The sequence below is a fragment of the Lynx canadensis genome, chromosome E2, assembly GCF_007474595.2.
Source record: "Lynx canadensis isolate LIC74 chromosome E2, mLynCan4.pri.v2, whole genome shotgun sequence".
NCBI lineage: Eukaryota > Metazoa > Chordata > Mammalia > Carnivora > Felidae > Lynx > Lynx canadensis.
In genome coordinates, this window is record NC_044317.1 from 19,399,048 (window position 1) to 19,417,297 (window position 18,250).

The window sequence follows — 18,250 nt, forward strand, 5'->3', positions numbered from 1 at the left end:
CGGCGGACCCGGGGGAGGGCCCTCTTTGTGGCTGCAGTTGGCAAGATGGCGCCGGTGGGGGTGGAGAAGAAGCTGCTGCTGGGCCCCAACGGGCCCGCCGTGGCGGCTGCCGGCGACCTGACCAGCGAGGAGGAAGAGGGCCAGAGCCTATGGTAAGACCGCGAGGCGGCCGGGCGGGGCCGGCGGGGCCGGGGAGTGTGCGGCCGAGTGGGGAGCTGTCCGGACTGGGCTGCACCGTCGGACAGACTGACGGGCCGTTGCGGGCCAGTCAGGTCCAGGCTAGCCCTTGGACTGACCGCTTTGCTGTTATCGCCACAGGTCCTCGATTCTGAGCGAGGTGTCCACTCGCGCTAGATCCAAGCTGCCGTCCGGCAAGAACATCCTGGTCTTCGGTGAGCGCCGGAGGTGGGGCGTTGCCCGGGGAGCTGGGGTGGGCGAGACGGGCGCCCCTCTCACAGGTCCCAGCCTTCCTTTCTCCTGCCCGCAGCCTGCCTCGCCCAGGAGGGCTTGGAGATCCTGGCTGGACAGCCGGAGAGTGGCCAAGTCCACCGTGCCTGAGGTTGGGATATCTCTTTTGGAGAGTCAGTGATGCTGGCGTGGAGTTGTCGGCACATTCCTTAGTCATTTGGCCGCAACATCAGCCTTACTTTAAATGTCACTGGTTCTGTGTGGTCATAGTCTCAAAGTTTACCAAATTGCAGGTGTGGAGAGGGGGATGAGTATATGAGAAGGTTAGGTGGAGGAGGTGGGGGGAAATGAGGTGACTTGGGAGTCAGGGGTATGGGGAGATGCCACCGGAACCGTTCCTCCATCTTCATGAGCAGGGCACAGTCGCAGAGACTCTGCAAAGGACAGGAGGTCCTGGGGTCCTCACTAGGGACTTGACTGCATTATTCCAGCCCTCACTGCTGGGTTCCCTGGGTCAGGTCCCTTATTGTGTCTGGTCTCAGTTTCTGTCCATAAGTGAGGGAGTTTGATCAGGTTCATTCATCCAGAGAATCCATTTGTTGAGAGATTCCTATCGGCTGGGCACTGGAGAGCACAGGCATCCCTCACACATTGCACAAGAGAGACAGATATGTTGGTAATTACACTACACCATGCTGGCATGGGAAGATTATTGTAGGGCATCACATTATTTGATGCTGTTTTGCAAGAGGGTACTTTAGGGGTCAGGTGTTTTGAAGGATAAGTGTTAACATGCAGGGGCACAGAGTGTTTGCAGTGACACAGAAGTGACAGGAAAGTGTGGGGGTTTGGAAGATGCCAGAAGCTCCTTGTAGGTGACTGATGAGATAAGTTGGGTCAGATCGTGGAAGGCTGAAGAGTTGATAATGCTTTTTCCTGGAGGCCCCTGATTCTCAAGGCCTTTGTTTCACTTCCATCCCCTAATCCTCTTGGGAATCACTGTGAGGGTGGTTTTCCCAGTGGTTTTGTTTGTTTGTTTGTTTGTTATTTTATTTATTTATTTATTTTTTAATTTTTTTTTTAACTTTTATTTATTTTTGAGACAGAGAGAGACAGAGCATGAATGGGGGAGGGACAGAGAGAGAGGGAGACACAGAATCGGAAGCAGGCTCCAGGCTCTGAGCCATCAGCCCAGAGCCCGACGCAGGGCTCGAACTCACGGACTGCGAGATCGTGACCTGAGCCGAAGTCGGACGCTTAACCGACTGAGCCACCCAGGCGCCCCTGTTTGTTTGTTTTTTAATGTTTGTTTATTTTTGAGACAGAGACAGAGCATGAATGGGGGAGGGTCAGAGAGAGAGAGGGAGACACAGAATCTGAAGCAGGCTCCAGGCCCCGAGCTGTCAGCACAGAGCCTGACGCGGGGCTCGAACCCACGGACCACGAGATCATGACTTGAGCCGAAGTCGGATGCTTAACCGACTGAGCCACCTAAGTGCCCCTCCCAGCATTTTTGAGGGGAGCTTATGGTCTTCTTTAGGTGGTGATCACTGCAGAAGGTAATAGAGGACCTTTAGAGATCTTTAAGAAGTGAGGAACCAAGGTCACCAGATCTGTGTTTTACAAAGGGAATTCTGGCAGCAGAGTTGCAGGTGGCTCAAAATGAGCAGGTATTGAAGTCAGGCTGAGAGTTGTTCACCAAAGCTCGGATGGGGATGTGGAGTCTCTGAATACAGTAGTGACATTGGGGATGGACAGGAGGTCTTTGATCTGTGGAATGCTTCTTAATTCTTATGTCTTGTAATTCCATATTATTAAATACCAGGGGTGCCTAGTAATGTTTCTGGGTGGTGGTTCTTCTTAATGTTTAAGGTTTCTCTTTAGAGGGTACAGGTGGTTGTTGGTTGGAGGGGTATGAGGAGGCACTTGATAATTACTGAGATTGTGCTTAGGAGTTTTGCTTGGGTCCGTAATTATTTTTATCAGTTTCCTAGCCTTCAGGATGCTTATGAAAGAGAGGTACTAAAATCAAAAGTGAATAATAGCTTCTATTCTTCATGATTGTGAGGCAGGATCAGACTTTTTTTAGTTCAAAGTTCTGGACTGTAAGTTTAATTATATTTTGAAGATTTCTTGCTTTTCTTGTGGTAAAACTTTATTTTGTGTGAAACTAACCCCACCTTTTACTTTCACTTCTCCAAATATATGTCTTATAAATTGGACATATAGACCTGTGGACCTGCCTTATTCCTTCCCTTGTGAAATAAGGATGACTGCAGTAGAATGTCATTTTATATCTTGGAATTTGTCACCTTTGTCACCACTATCCCCCCTCCATTCTTACAGCAAAGCCTGTTTTGTTTATGATGAGTGCAAGTGAGACCTCAGCAGCAGGCTTTGTGTGAAACCTTCGTTGTCACTTGTGTGTCAAGATTCCCCATCCTTGCCTAGAATAAACAGCACACTTTGCCTTCTCTTGTACATCCTTCGTAGGTGAAGATGGTTCTGGTAAAACAACCCTCATGACTAAACTTCAAGGAGCTGAGCATGGCAAAAAAGGAAGAGGCCTAGAGTATCTCTACCTCAGCATCCATGATGAGGACCGAGATGGTGAGTGATGTGTTGATCTGTGGTAAGGGGTAAATGCATAGCTCAGACTCTGCTGTTGTGGCTCCTATTTTCTGTTTAGTTCTAAGAGAATTAGTCACAGGGGAATAGATGAAGTGTATGTCTTTGTAGGACTTAACCCACTTTTTAAAAGTTTATTTATTTACGTAAGTAATCTCTACACCCAGTGTGGGGCTCGAACTCATGACCGTGAGATCAAGAGTTGCATGTTTTTATGGGTGCCTGGATTGCTCATTCGGTTAAGTGTTTGACTTGGGGCTCAGGTCATGATCTCACAGTTCACGGGCTTGGGCCTCGCATGGGGCTCTGTGCTGACACCTCAGAGCCTAGAGCCTGCTTCGGATTCTGTGTCTCCCTCTATCTCTGCCACTCCCTCCCTCACACACTGTCTCTCTCTTTCAAAAAAAAATGAATAAACATTAAAAAAAAGAGAAAAAAAGTAGCATGCTTTTCTGACTAAGCCAGCCAGATGCCCCTTCCCTCTTTCCTTTTTATAGTATGTTAGTAAAAATGAGAAATGAGGCTGTTAGCTGTTGTTCTGGGTAACCCCCAGTTAAAAGGAGATATTGAAGGTAAAGTTTCAGATGCACATATAGGTACTATGAAAGATGTTTTTAAAACCTTTGGACTTTTCTATGAGAGAAATATTTAGCAGATTGATTTGGACACGTTGTTACTTTGCCGGTTCTAGTGGAGAATCTGAAATTGGTATGATTCAGAGAGTAACAGTTTAACAGATATTCACAGGAGAATTTTCTAGGTCTCTTTGTGACAATGTTAGAAATGCTCATTTCCCATGTTTCTTTCAGTGGAGGACAGAGGCTCAGGGGTGAGGATGTTCTCTCTAATTCCTTATCTCTAGAATGTGGATAGTAATAGTTTCTACCTGCAGGGTAGTTGGGAATATTAACATTATATGAGAAGCATTCATAAGGATTAGGTATTTCTTAAAATTCTTATCATTTTGAGTTGGATTGGAGTAATGGCTTTTGGTTACCACTGCTCAGTAATGCTTCCTTTATAAACTTTAAAGCTTTATGAATGGCTCTAAAATAAATAATCATTGGTGCCTAGTCTTTTCATATGTAGGAAGATTATCTGTGTAGCGTAAGGGTGAAATATCTGTTTTAGATTACTTTCTTTGTATTTGCCTTTATCCATTTAAACAGTAAGGATCACAGTGTAAGGGTGATTATATAAGGGACTAAATCCTACCACTTCTGGTTCCCCATTTCCTTTTTGCTATCATGAAGAAGTTGGACCCAAGTCCCTTCCAGCAGTATAATTCTTTGATCTCCAAGAGTCATTTCATAGAGGTCATGGATCGGGATCTCTTGTTAAAGCTTGGAGAGCTGCATTGTATTAATGTTAAGGTAATGGTCATTTTAGAACCCCAGAGACTTTATACCTGTTCTTACTCTCCTGGCTTCCTTTGCTGCACCGAACGTTGCCTGAAAGATGTGAAAGAAAGGTAGGAGATGGGCCTGGTGCCAAGGGCTCTTCTTGTATAAGGAAGACAGAGGCTTTCAGGTGCCCAGCTGGGCCCACTGGCATCAGTGCGGGTAGGGGTGGGACAGAGGGGCCGTTGAGCTAGACTTAGAGGGAGGGCCTCATATTGTCTGAGCCTTTTGCATCCAGTTTTCGTTGGGCAGTGTGGTTATTGTGGAAGCACCTGGGTTTTGGAGCCACCAGAACTGGTTCAGAGTCCTGCTCCCATAATTGCTAGTTGTGACTGACCTAAGCACTCCGCACCTCAGTTTCCTCATTTGTAGAACTGGGTAACCATACCTGTTTTGTAAGTTGACACAATGAGAGGTGGCACGTGTTAGGTGTAGCCGACTACTTGAGACACAGTGGTGGTAGCTCTAGTACCCTTTTGAAAGTATAAAATGTGGTATAGATACTCTGTGAATCTCTATAGCTGCTTTTATCAAGATGGCATAAGCATATATCATGCCAAAGCATCATATTAACCATATTTACTTGCCTCTGAGTTGAAGGACGTGTTAGCATTTATTTCAGATTCCTTAAGGTTGCCTTAAAAAATTCCTGGTCTCTGCATTTTTAGGCCACCTACTTGCTACTTGCAGGTCTGTTTTTGTTTTTGCAGGTCTTTTTTTGATGGAAGAGTTGCCCTTACCAGTAGTTAATTATACTTCTTTCAGTAGGTTTTGGGTTTTTTTTTTTGTTTTGTTTTGTTTTGTTTTTTGTGATGTGACCGAGTTATAAATATACATTTTGCAGATAATCACACAGATAGAAAAAATGGTCTCTTGTCCCTGGTTTGTGGTAGGGCATGACATGTCGAAGCATCACTGCCTCCATGGTTGTGGACGTCTGTTTAACGTCACATGTGGTATGTGTGATCTCCATGCACGTGGATGATAATGTGTAGTGGGCAGTGGGAAGAGAGGCTGAAGAAAGGAATGATGCTTAGTGAGGGGAAGGCATCAAAATCAGTGGGCTTCAGGTACAGAGCAATATCTTTGAAGGCATTCACAGAACCCAAACCAAAACCACTGTCTAAAATGTATTAGAATTTTGAGAGTATAGCTAGACAGTAGATAGTAGATACCTTATTATGCTGTTGAAATAAAGTTGTGAATATTAAATTTTTTACAGCATATGTTTTAATGAATTGACTACACAAAAAAGGGTAGGTAGCAGAAGATAGATTTTTAAGTATATTTTGGAATTTATTGGGGAAAAAGTTAGTGAAATGATATTTTTGATTGTAGGAGTTTTCCCTCAGTGCACTTTTGTAAGAAAAATATTTCTCAAAAATGGTATCTAAAGCTTTTAAAAATAGATTATCATTGGGGCGCCTGGGTGGCGCAGTCGGTTAAGCGTCCGACTTCAGCCAGGTCACGATCTCGCAGTCTGTGAGTTCGAGCCCCGCGTCGGGCTCTGGGCTGATGGCTCAGAGCCTGGAGCCTGTTTCCGATTCTGTGTCTCCCTCTCTCTCTGCCCCTCCCCCGTTCATGCTCTGTCTCTCTCTGTCCCAAAAATAAATAAACATTGAAAAAAAAAAAATTAAAAAAAAAATAATAAAAAAAAATTAAAAAAAAAATAGATTATCATTTTGGAGAAGTACCTTCTATGGTTTGATCATCCAGTTATGATTTTGGAAGCACATGTTTCATGAAATGTCAGCAGTTGCACATTTGTGTGTATGTTTAGCTTTTAATTGTGGAAAACAAAAAAAGGTACAACATAGATTAGAATCATAAACCCCAACGTATGTGTTATTTGCCTTAAACAGTTATCAGTTCTTTACCAATTTTATTTCAACTATACTCTCACCTGCTTCTCCTTTCACTTCACACTGGATTATGTTGAAGCAAATTTCAGACATTATGTCATTTCATCTGCATATATTTCCATCTGTATGTCTAAAAGATAATAATTTTTTAAAAGTTTATTTTGAGAGAGAGTGTATGCACACAAGCGGGGGAGGGAGGGAGGGAGAGAGAGGAAGAGAGAGAGAATCCCAAGCAGGCTCTGCACTGTCAGCATGGAGCCCAACACAGGGCTTGAACTCACGAACCATGAGATAATGACCTGAGCCAAAATCAGGAGTCAAGTGCTTGACAGACTGAGCCACCCAGGTGCCAGGTATCCCATAAGGATTTTTTTTAAATTTAATTTTTAATTTTTTTTAGAGAGAGAGAAAGAGTATAAGCTGGGAAGAGGGGCAGAGGGAGAGAGAATATCATAAGCAGGCTCCATGCTCAGCACGGAGCCTGACACAGAGCTTGATCCCATGACTCTGGGATCATGACCTGAGCTCATATCAAGAGTCACACGTTCAACCGAGTGAGCCACTCAGGAACCCTTAAAAGATAAGGATTTTTAAAAACATAACCATATTCTTATACCAAGAATAACTAATTCCTCAATATCACCAGGCATCCAGTAACTCATACTTCAGTGTGTATAAGTAATGATTTTATCTTGGCATTTAAACACAAAGGTCCTGTCTCTTTGGTACCCTTTGTAGTATGTGAACGCACTGTTTAGTATGCCTGACAAGAAGACCTTATTTAACCACAGGCTGCTTGGCACAGCTTGGCTGCCTCATACATTGCTGATATCTGAGGAGAATGGGTTATGTAGATGGTAGTGCAGTTGACCAGTGAACATTTTAGCTTTTGTATGTGTCTTGATTCTTATTAAAAGCTAAAATGTCCTTCACTCTTTATTCTACTATACATTGCTGGAATCTGTTTACATGTGGATATAATATATCATGACAATTTAGAAATCTTTAAGGTTAAATGGTTTATCAGACACCTTGACCAAAGGTTACTGCCCACTGAGCACTTGACCTCTTTTCTGATTAGGATTTCTTGTTGCGTTTTGTATGGTATTCTGTGTTTGTCACTTTTAAGTTCCTCTTGATGTGGCTTTTTTTCAGCTGTGGTGATGGTCATTGTGAGGTTGTAACTTCGCTTTACTTCTTTTTTTAGATCATACACGCTGCAACGTGTGGATTCTGGATGGAGACCTGTATCATAAAGGTCTGCTGAAGTTTGCAGTTTCTGCTGAGTCCTTGCCGGAGACCCTGGTCATTTTTGTTGCAGACATGTCTAGGCCTTGGACTGTGATGGAATCTCTTCAGAAATGGGCTAGTGTTTTACGTGAGCACATTGATAAAATGAAAATTCCACCAGAAGAAATGAGGGAGCTGGAACGGAAGTGTAAGTAAAATAGGATTTTCTCAATTGGAAAATTGACTAGTCTCTTGAGATGGTTCAAGCCACCTTCCTTTTCACAGTGTCAAGAGGTTACAAAGCTTCCTTTACAGAATATTTGGTTTTGTTTGTACCGTTTATTTCAGAGTTTCTCTTGTAAATTCAATAGTCAAAAAGTACTTAAAGCAGTCTTACTCTCAAGCATCACAGTTGCAGAAAGTAAATGAAACCATATTCCTTTTTATCTCCGTTGGTTCTTTTTTTAAAATAAAGATTCTTTGGGGCTTCTGGGTGGCTCGGTCGGTTAAGTGTCCGACTTTGGCTCAGGTCATGATCTTGTGTTTGTGGGTTTGAGCTCTGTGTTGGGTTCAGTGCTGACAGCTCAGAACCTGGAGCCTGCTTCAGATTCTATGTCTCCCTTTCTCTTTGCCTTTCCCCTGCTCACACTCGATCTCTCTCTCTCAAAAATAAATAAACATTAAAAAAATTTAAAGATTATTCTCTCATCCCTCAAAGTTTGATCAGTCTGTGGGTCTTTTTGCTTTTCTGTTACTCTGGCTGCTGAGTTAGCATCAGTGGATGTGGAGACTTCGATCAGCATGCAGCTTGAGTCCATTGCTCTGGGATTCCATTGAGGTCCTAGGGACTCTCTTGTTGACAGGTTTAAAGGAAGCCCTTTAAAGGAGACAAATCTTTCAGCTTCTGCCTTAGTTCATTTTGCCATCAAGCAAGTATGATTTTAGTTAGAAATAGGAAAGTCATTTTTTTGTCATTAAAATGAAAGGCTGTTTTAATACTAAGGACACCCAAGTCCTTTTGACAACAAAGAACTTTCAAATTAAAGGAAGTTTGTTTGTTTTGTTTTTCCTTAATGTGATTCAGAAGCTTATTTTTGCTTTCCCTTGCTTCTGCACTTACATCAGCTTCTGTCCCCTTGCCAGGGAAATGGGAGGGGCAGGGGCTGGAGCCATGGCAATGTTCAGCAGCAGCAATCTTGGCCAGGGCAGGCTTGGCTCAGCCTGGCTTTTTTCCACAGGATGACATCACTCTCTTCAGTGAATTAATGAGGGCTTCTAGGGCATGGCACACGGGATCTTCACACTTACTGGCAAAAGGGTTCAGAAATTTTGATGTGCTTTTTAAATCAGATCTCTTGCTGTGTGTCTTCCTGTCATAAATTCCTCTTGCTCCTGTCCCACATTAGCTAAAACGGGGAATTTAAATTCTATGGTGTGCCGTGTGCATGTGTGCTACAGTGGTTGTTATGCAGCTCGGCTGGTCTGCCTTCAGCTGCTGACCTTTCTAGATAATGCCTCTTTTTCCCCTGGAATAGAGACCCTAAAGACAACTTCTTAGAATAGTTCTGAGGCTGAAGAGCTGTTTGTCTTTCACTGCATATTTAGCATCTTGCCCAGATTAATGGGTTAATGCCCTGGAGATTTCAGTCTCTGAATCTGTTTTCTTAGTGTTATAAACTTATAAAGATTTTTTTTTTTTAACCTTGTAAAGATTTTTAAAACAAACAAAACAAGGTTGAGCCACGGATATTGTCCTTTCCCAGATAGGAAAAGTGTCTGCCTTATACCAGGTCTGTTCTATGCACTGGAGATGCACCTAGCAGATAAGATGCCTGCCTCTGGGGATCTTTCGTTCCCATAAACTATTGAATTCATTTTTTGCTTCGTCATTGCTGTCTGTGTCACTTAGGATTAGATTCAGCTGCTTGTGACACAAAACCAAAATAACAGTGGTTTAAACAAGACTGAAGTTTATTTCTCTCTCCTGTAAATGAAATCTGGAGATAGGCAGTTCAAGCCTAGAAGGCAGCTCTGGGAAGTCAGGTCAAGGATCCTGGCTCCTTTCTGCTTATTGCTTTGTCATCTCTAGGGTGTGGTTCTCTTCCTCTTGACAACTAGAACTGTCACCGCCTTCACATCCGTGTTCCAGGCAGCAGGATGGAGGAAGAAGAAAGAAGGGCTGAAGGGTACACGCCTATTGTCTTTCTAAGGAGGTTGGGAAGTGTAGTTTGTATGGCCATGTGTTCTAGGTATCCGGATTTGGTTTGGTTATAAGGAAGAAGAGGAGAAAGGACATAGGAGGGCAACTAGCAATTGCTGTAACCTCGTCCATGCCTCATGACTCTCGTTAACCTTCTGAAGGCCTCTCTTGTTTTCACCACCCTTCCTCTGAAATGTTTGGAATGATAGTCACGCCTTTGTGTTGCATGTTGAAGGAATGTCTTTGTTAGTGCTGGTTTTAGGTTACATTTTAATAAAGCAGTTGGCCGCCATCTTGCTTATCAGACTCCCTCTTTGCAGATTAATTGGACTCTAGGTATTGTATTGAATGAGTGAAGGGCTGTCACTCAACCTAGTTTCCAATCAATACCAGTCTCCAGTCTGCTGGGTTTGGAAAGCTGCTCCATGGGGGGGGGGGGGGGGTCACTTTTTCAGGATTTGGTTCCCCAGTAGTCCTAAATCTGTGGCAGCTGTTTGACTGGCAGTGAGGGGAAGGCAGAGCAACCCCAGAGCCTTCAGAAGGTGGCGCTTATGTAGGTTAGTCTTGTCTTCCCTGCTTTATGTCTGGGCTTCCCTTACTTATCAAATAGAGAAAAAAGATTAGGTGCTGTCTGTGTGATTTTTCAGGACTGTGCAACCAGTGGGTGATCAGTGAGGTAGGAAGAAGAAGAAGATGAGAGAGAGATAGCAGCAGGTAGGGTAGAGCACTCTGATCCCCTTTTGCTACCAACTATTACGTGATGCTAAAGGGGGAGCCCCCAGGTGGGCTGTTGGCTCCTGCTGTGAAATACTGGCCATCTCACCATTGGAGAGAAATTGTTAATACTGTGGTAAGTGTGCACCCTAAGGGAAATGCACATTTTATTATCTGAATTGCACAGTGCTCACTATGTTCTTATTATCCTTCCCTTCACCAACCTCTATCTATGTCATGAATACTTATTCTGTCTCCCAACTTATTTTCTGAAATGCTGAGTTATTAAAAACACATGTGTATTTCCTATGGCTACTGGATAGCCACAGTTAAGTTATTCCTTTAGAGAGTGACCAGTCCAACCCAGGGCTTCCCACCTATTTTCATATCATGGCATATGTAGAATACAGCAGTTTGTGCAGCACACTGGGTAATGGAGTTCTATGGAACAAACCTCTGGGGCTGCCCGCCTCTGCTTCCTGCCACAGCCACTTAGCTCACCTGTAACACCCCAGGCTCTGCCGTGCTCACTGTCGTGCAATCCCTGGTTGAGTGCCTCATGTGATATTGGGCAGTGATAGGTATGACCCAAACTTAAACCGTTGTATTTTTCAATGAGTTGAAGATTTGTTAAAATACGTTGAAGGAGATTCATGTGAGAACCTTTGATTTCTTCAAGATCCTTCAATAACCACACTAATTAATCAGAAAACCCTTCTCTGTCTGTTTTTTTCTAAAATGCAGTAGAGATCTCTAGTGTTTATATTGACGATGAAATTATATGAATGAGCTTAATTAAAGAGAAGCTGTAGAAATGAAATGTTAATTATGTCTGCACTTTAGGTCTTAGTTGAGATGGTTTTCTTTTTTTTTTTTTTTTTTTTTTTTTTTTTTTTTTTTTTTTTTTTTTTTTTTTTAAATTTTTTTTTTCAACGTTTATTTATTTTTGGGACAGAGAGAGACAGAGCATGAACGGGGGAGGGGCAGAGAGAGAGGGAGACACAGAATCGGAAACAGGCTCCAGGCTCTGAGCCATCAGCCCAGAGCCCGACGCGGGGCTCGAACTCACGGACCGCGAGATCGTGACCTGGCTGAAGTCGGACGCTTAACCGACTGCGCCACCCAGGCGCCCCAGTTGAGATGGTTTTCAACTTGCCCAATATTTTAGGAAAGACATTGTACTCTTTAGATTAATTCTAGGAGCTCATGTAATGATAACGTAAAATCTCTATCGGTTAAAACTCATTGTTTTAAAATGTTTGAAACTTGTTCTGTGGATGAAGAGAAGTATGTGCACCTTTCCCTAGGTTCTCTTTAATCCAGTTATTTGCATTTTCTTAATGAGCATGTTGTGGATGAGACCGAAAGGCATTTTGATCCTTTCGTCCTGTTGTGTGTAGAAGGTAGAGCTGCCTGTTTGCTGCTCTAGCTCATAGCAGTTTTAATTTGTGGGCTGTTCTCTGGCCTGACATGTGAGCCTTGAAGTACCCATGAAAAGGTATGGGTCTGTGGGCTTTGGTTCACTTGGCTTAACCAGGCCCATGAACCACTCTCAGCTTCAGGGCCCTCCTATGGGATTGCACTATTGATACGCTAGTGACTGTGTGTGCTAAGAAGTGGACATTTTAGGGGCGCCTGGGTGGCGCAGTCGGTTAAGCGTCCGACTTCAGCCAGGTCACGATCTCGCGGTCCGTGAGTTCGAGCCCCGCGTCAGGCTCGGGGCTGATGGCTCGGAGCCTGGAGCCTGTTTCCGATTCTGTGTCTCCCTCTCTCTCTGCCCCTCCCCCGTTCATGCTCTGTCTCTCTCTGTCCCAAAAATAAATAAAAAAAAAAAAAAAAAAAAAAAAAAAGAAGTGGACATTTTACTCCTGACCCCTTCTTGTGTTAGGAACAGGTCCGCCAACACTGCACAGTGACTCAGGATCTCCTAAAGATGACACTGGGTCCACAAGAGTCAGGATGATGAGGAGACGTGGATGGTGCTCCTTAGTACAGACATAGCTGTATGAAAACAGCATGTTCTTGTGGAATTCAGATGGTTTTACTCTTCTGATTTTTTGAAAATGTTAGATACATAAGAAATGTGGCTTTTTTCATAGAAACTGTTAAATAATAGAAACTACTAAAACCTTAGATGTTTTTAAAACCTCTTTAAGGGACGCCTGGGAAGCCCCTGTATGTTGGAAGAGCGTACAGTTCTTGACCTCGGGGTTGTGAGTTCAAGCCCCCATGTTGGGTGTAGAGATTACTTGAAAATAAAATCTTTTTTTATTTTTATTTTTTTTTTTCAACGTTTATTTATTTTTTTGGGACAGAGAGAGACAGAGCATGAACGGGGGAGGGGCAGAGAGAGAGGGAGACACAGAATCGGAAGCAGGCTCCAGGCTCCGAGCCATCAGCCCAGAGCCCGATGCGGGGCTCGAACTCACGGACCGCGAGATCGTGACCTGGCTGAAGTCGGACGCTTAACCGACTGCGCCACCCAGGCGCCCCTAAAATCTTTTTTTAAAAAATTAAATCTTGGGGTGCCTGGGTGGCTCAGTCGGTTGAGCGTCCGACTTCGGCAGAGGTCATGATCTCGTGGTTGACGAGTTCGAGCCCCACGTCCGGCTCTGTGCTGACAGCTCGGAGCCTGGAGCCTCCTTCAGATTCTGTGTCTCCCTCTCTCTCTGCCCCTCCCCTGCTCGTGCTCTGTCTCTCTCTGTCTCAAAAATAAAAAATTAAAAAAAATTTTTTTTTTTTAAAAAGTAGAAGAATAAAAAAATAAATAAAACCTGTTTAAGAGTTGGATATAATTAAACATGTCCAGGGGAATATCTTTGCTGCTCTGAAGTTATAATGCTCAGACAATATGTTAGAATTGGCATTTTGTATCACCACCTCCAAATCCCTAATATTACAGTAAGGCAGAGTGGGGAAGTTTGTCAGAACTCTATTTTTTGTGCTTATTACTACCTTTTTCAGTTTTCTAAAACTGGCGTGTGTATTTTTATTTGTGTGATTTTTCTTTTACTTTTTCACCTGTAGTTGTGAAAGATTTTCAAGACTATATTGAGCCTGAAGAAGGTTGTCAAGGTTCCCCGCAGAGAAGAGGACCTCTGACCTCAGGTCCTGACGAAGAAAATGTTGCCCTGCCTCTTGGTGACAATATGCTGACTCATAACCTGGGAATCCCAGTGTTGGTGGTGTGCACAAAGGTATGTGCCAGGAATTATAAATCTGGCTGGGTTTGGCCAGTGAACAATTACCATCTAAAAGAAACTTAGAGGCTCTTGTTGGGTGTCTTCCCATGGGAGAGTTGGACTAATTCAGGATTCATAAGGTACATTGAATATGTCAGTCTAGAAAATATTGTCATTTAATGTTGCTGCTGGAAACATGGCATTACTCTGTTCATAGTTTATCTCTCCATGAAGTACTGTCTATTGAGTGATTCAAACTCAGAACTAAAAGCAGTTTTTTTAAGGCTCCGTAAACCAGTTGGTCTAGCCTAAACTGATGGCTAAAAAATAGAAGAGCAGAATTCTTTTGGGGTTTTGGTCATTTAAAGTCTGTTGGATTTGAGATGGTTTTCAGGAAGAACATAACACTGGAAAAAGAAGGAAGGGAACGCACTTTCTTCTGCCCTGTAGGATGATGATGTGGGAATGAAAATTAAGTTGAGTCGTAGAGAAATAATTGTTTCTCTTAGAAAAGAAAAAAGTAGCTTTAAAACCATTTTGGGTTTATGGGGCGCCTGCCTTGCTCAGTCAGAAGAGCATGCAACTCTTAATCTCAGGGTCATGAGTTTGAGCCCCGTGTTGGGTGTAGAGATTATTTAAAAATAAATAAACTTAAAAAAAAATTTTTTTGGATTTTAAAAGTACTTTATTCCCAACCACACAATGTGCCATTCACATTATATTCTGTGAGATGAGAGTTCTTTGGAGGGTGCAGTGCACAGCTATGTCCCATGGCCTGCTTCCTGCTGTGACCGTGTTTGATTCTTAGAACAACTGTGAGGTGATCAGACTGTTACGTCCCCACTTTGCAGCTCTGGAAACTGTGGCCCAGGATGAAAGAGAAATCTCCAGTTGCTTTTCACTCTTTCACTTTTCACTCTTTTCACTCACTTTCACTTTTGTCTAATTAATGTTTAGACCCTTGGCTGTGGCTTTCTTCTTTGGAACTATGATAGTTTAATTCTGTAGAAGACACCATTCCCATCCTCAGCAGGCAGAGAAGCAAAGAGGTGACTCCTTTCTCTTTCTGTCTTCCCTGCAGTGTGATGCAGTGAGTGTCCTGGAGAAGGAGCATGATTACAGGGACGAGCACTTTGACTTCATCCAGTCACACCTACGGAGGTTCTGCCTCCAGTGTATCCTTGGAGCGCTGTGTCAGGGCACAGGAGCACAGGCTCCCTTCTGTGCTAATTCAGGCTTCCCTCTAGATTGGTATCTTCAAAAAGATAAAGAACTTCCTGAATCTAGAATGGTCTTCTGCCGGGGAAAAATTGTATACATCTTTTTATTAGTTTTGTATTTTACTGTATTGGAATTTGAGACTTACTGATTTGTGTCTGCCTTTCATTTATTTTTATTTTTAATGCTGTACATTTGATAGGCTTTCATATTAAGAAGAAAGCTGATATGGATAGTCTTACTACCAAAACTACTTTCATCATATCTTGGAAATCTTTTTAAACTTTGCTTTTTTGCAAAAAGGTTAATTACCCAACACGATATTGTTATAGATGCTACAAAGAGTTTCCCATATGTTCATGTTGTGTGGTGTCCATGAGAGATACTGCGTCAGCAGTCTTTTGAGTTATACTTCTGTGAAAATACAGTAGCAAGTGGTGCTACATCCCCATACCACTTCCTCTGGGCCTTTTATCTTGTCCAGCTCAGTGGAGGGTGCTGATACATGTAGGTACCCATCTCTTACAGAAGATGTGCTTAATAATAAACTGGATCACGTGTGAACATCTGTGTCTAGGAAAGAATCTGCACCCTGGATATGCTGAGGGTGTTTTCCTGGGCTAATCTCAGAGCCATTAACTTGACTGCTTATGAACCAACCTGACGGGTCAAAAGACAACAGTCTGCATGTTAAAAAATGAACCACATGGCCTGCCACCATTGACATCCTTTATGCTTTTGACATAGTTCATCTGTCATTATTACCGTTTTAGTTTTAAAAGTTTTAACACTTTCTGTTGATCATGTATTGATCAAAAACTAATTAGCCTGTGAGTAGTACTTTGAGGATTATGGTTGGCTATGTTTGCTTTTGTCTCTTGCAGTGAATTGGTTTTCCTTAAGCAGATTGATTAGATGGAGCAGCCTTGATTTACACATCAGTGAAGGAGGAGAAAAACCTCGACTTGTTGTATAAGTACATTGTTCATAAAACGTATGGCTTCCACTTTATCACACCTGCCTTAGTTGTGGAAAAGGATGCAGTTTTTATGTGAGTTCCTTATAGGTGATTTCAAATGCTTCTTTTCATAGTACATTTGCTCTTTTCTTTTTATCCTTCCATGTAAGGTGCCTTCTGTCTCTTTCGTACACCGCCAGCTTTCTGCTGCCTTGGGGCAAAGTGCTTGGCCTGGACCTCACAGGGGATAGATATACCCAGATCCTTTCTAGACTGTTTGCCATTCTGCTTCAGTCTAAGGGAAGTAGGTGGGGTGAGGTCATGGGTGCTGCCTTTCATCATTGAGAGCAAGGTACCAAAACTTAAGCCAGACTTTTTTGCCACTTATTGTCAACTCCGGTAGAATACTGGCTGGAGGAAGGAGTTGAAGTATAGGGAATTGGGCTTTGGGGACCCTGATGCCTTCTGTTGAAGCATGTGATCTCTCTGCCCATTGGCAGAGATGATTGCAGGCACCCTTGTTGGTGTACCCGTCAGCATGGGCTTTGGCTATACTGAATGCGTGTTGTATTTTTGGTACTTTGGAGCCACGGGGGCTGCTGTCCTGGGCAGAGACTTAGATACCTGTCTGCTCCAGTTTGTGTTTTTCTGTCACTGGAAAATGATGAGTGTTTTGGATGTGTGAATGAATGATGAAGCTGTGTGGCCTCGGAGAGGACTTGTGCTAGTAGATCAGTGTTTGTAGGCTTCGATATCCTCTTGACTTCAGAATTACAGTTCATTCAGCAATTGCCGAGTACTTCCTAGGTGTCTGGGTTCTGTGCTAAGGACACAGAAGTGAACAAGATATGGTCCCTGCACACAGCACTGGAGGGCAGGGGTGGAGCAGTAATGGAGTGGTAGTGGAGGCAGTGTGGCAGGGAGGGCAGAGGGGTGATGCTGGAAGGCTGAGTGTGTGTGTGTGCTAGGCAGGCTAGAAGGAATGGAGGGGTAGGAGGAACAGCCTCTCAGAAGGCTGAAGATGGTGATAGCCAAGAGCTCTTGGCACTGAATAGGTTGCTTCCTGAACATTTAGGGAGAGCCTCATTTGGGCTCCTCACAGATGGCAGAGCTAGAGCCTTGGGTGGCTTTTAGAGGATTGTTGTCCAGAGCAATCACACAGGCATCAAAGACACAAGCTCAGTGAATGATACGTGAGTGCCCAAATTACTTGTGATCCTGAGGAACAGGACGCCCCAGGAAGACAGGTTGAGGATCAGGGCTGGTCTGGAGAGGAGAAGCATCTCACACCTTCCGAAGGTTGCTTGGGTTGTGGCTGTATCTTGATCATACCCTGTCCCTTTGAATCTTTGATCCTTTGGTAGTTTGCCTGTTTGGGAACTGGTGAAGTCAGCAAAACCATTTGGGTGGAGCACCCTGGGTAAGAGCGCCCTCTTGGTTGTGGAGCAGTGAAGTAGGACTTAGGTGGAGAAAGGGAGACCTGTGAGAATCTGGGAACAGTAGGCTACCGTGGCTTAACTTAATGGAACGTGGATGCCATCCTGCTTAGTGATCTCAAGCAGGGCAGCACCTATGTAGGAGCCTCAAGGACTCCTTGTGTCCCTCTGGTTTGCAGCCCAGGAGAGTGCAGATCCTGCTGCCCTGCTTTGTTCCACGGTACATCTTCCCACACCAGTAAAATTAATGAACTAGTCCACAAGAAAACTGTTTTCAGAAGACTTCTGAGTTCTTCTACACCAAAGCCCAAGAGAAACGGTCTCATCCGGAGCTGTGTCTGTGCTGCTCTCTATGTCCTCCGCTCTGTGGGAACAAGGCCCCATTGTGTCCTTGCTCTTCTGGGTGGAGTTGTGTGAAAACTCTGAACACTTCCTGTGGGTCAGCATGTGGAGTCAGTAAGATCTGACTCTGGCTCCTAGGTTTTGGGCCCCATGAGCTCAGTACAGGACAGAACCTGCCATGTCGATCTGATTGGTTATGCCGGCAGTAAATTTTGGCTTTCCTGCCACAAGCTACAAGCCAGCCCCAGCAGCTACAGGCCAGATTTTGTGGGAATGGGTCTCACCTAGGAGTCCTCGCTAACCCGGAATGTTACCTAACATGTGCTATAAGGCAGTCCCAGGAAAAGCAAATCAATCCCTGTCTCTTTGCTTTTAGACCTGCAGGCTGGGACAACGAAAAGAAAATAGCTATTTTACATGAAAATTTCACAACTGTGAAGCCAGAAGATGCATATGAAGATTTTATTGTGAAACCTCCTGTGAGAAAGGTACCCAGATCAGTCACTTTGAGTTGTAGGCGTTTTTCTGTGTTTTTTGTTGTTGTTTTTTTTTTTTTTTTTTTTATGGGAAAAGAAACATTTAAAGAGATATGTCTTACACATTGAACCATTTTGGGGGGAAGAAAAATGTAATCCAAGAGCCTCTTAAAAAAAGTTTAGGTGAAGCCTGGTG

The 18,250-nt window shown here is 43.6% G+C and overlaps 1 protein-coding gene across 4 annotated transcripts in view; it reads left to right on the forward strand.

Annotated features, from left to right (window-relative positions):
- The first annotated feature begins 20 nt into the window (after window positions 1-20).
- Window positions 21-18,250, forward strand: part of DYNC1LI2 (dynein cytoplasmic 1 light intermediate chain 2) — a 37,799-nt gene continuing 19,569 nt past the window's right edge. For all 4 annotated transcript variants that reach the window (XM_030297782.1, XM_030297784.1, XM_030297785.1 and 1 more), the window contains exons 1-8: window positions 21-152; window positions 319-392; window positions 2,902-3,018; window positions 7,506-7,736; window positions 13,470-13,639; window positions 14,706-14,799; window positions 15,758-15,893; window positions 17,955-18,066. In XM_030297782.1, the coding sequence (XP_030153642.1) occupies window positions 46-152; window positions 319-392; window positions 2,902-3,018; window positions 7,506-7,736; window positions 13,470-13,639; window positions 14,706-14,799; window positions 15,758-15,893; window positions 17,955-18,066 (1,041 nt within the window). In that variant the 5' untranslated portion in view covers window positions 21-45. The remainder of the gene's footprint in view (window positions 153-318; window positions 393-2,901; window positions 3,019-7,505; window positions 7,737-13,469; window positions 13,640-14,705; window positions 14,800-15,757; window positions 15,894-17,954; window positions 18,067-18,250) is intronic.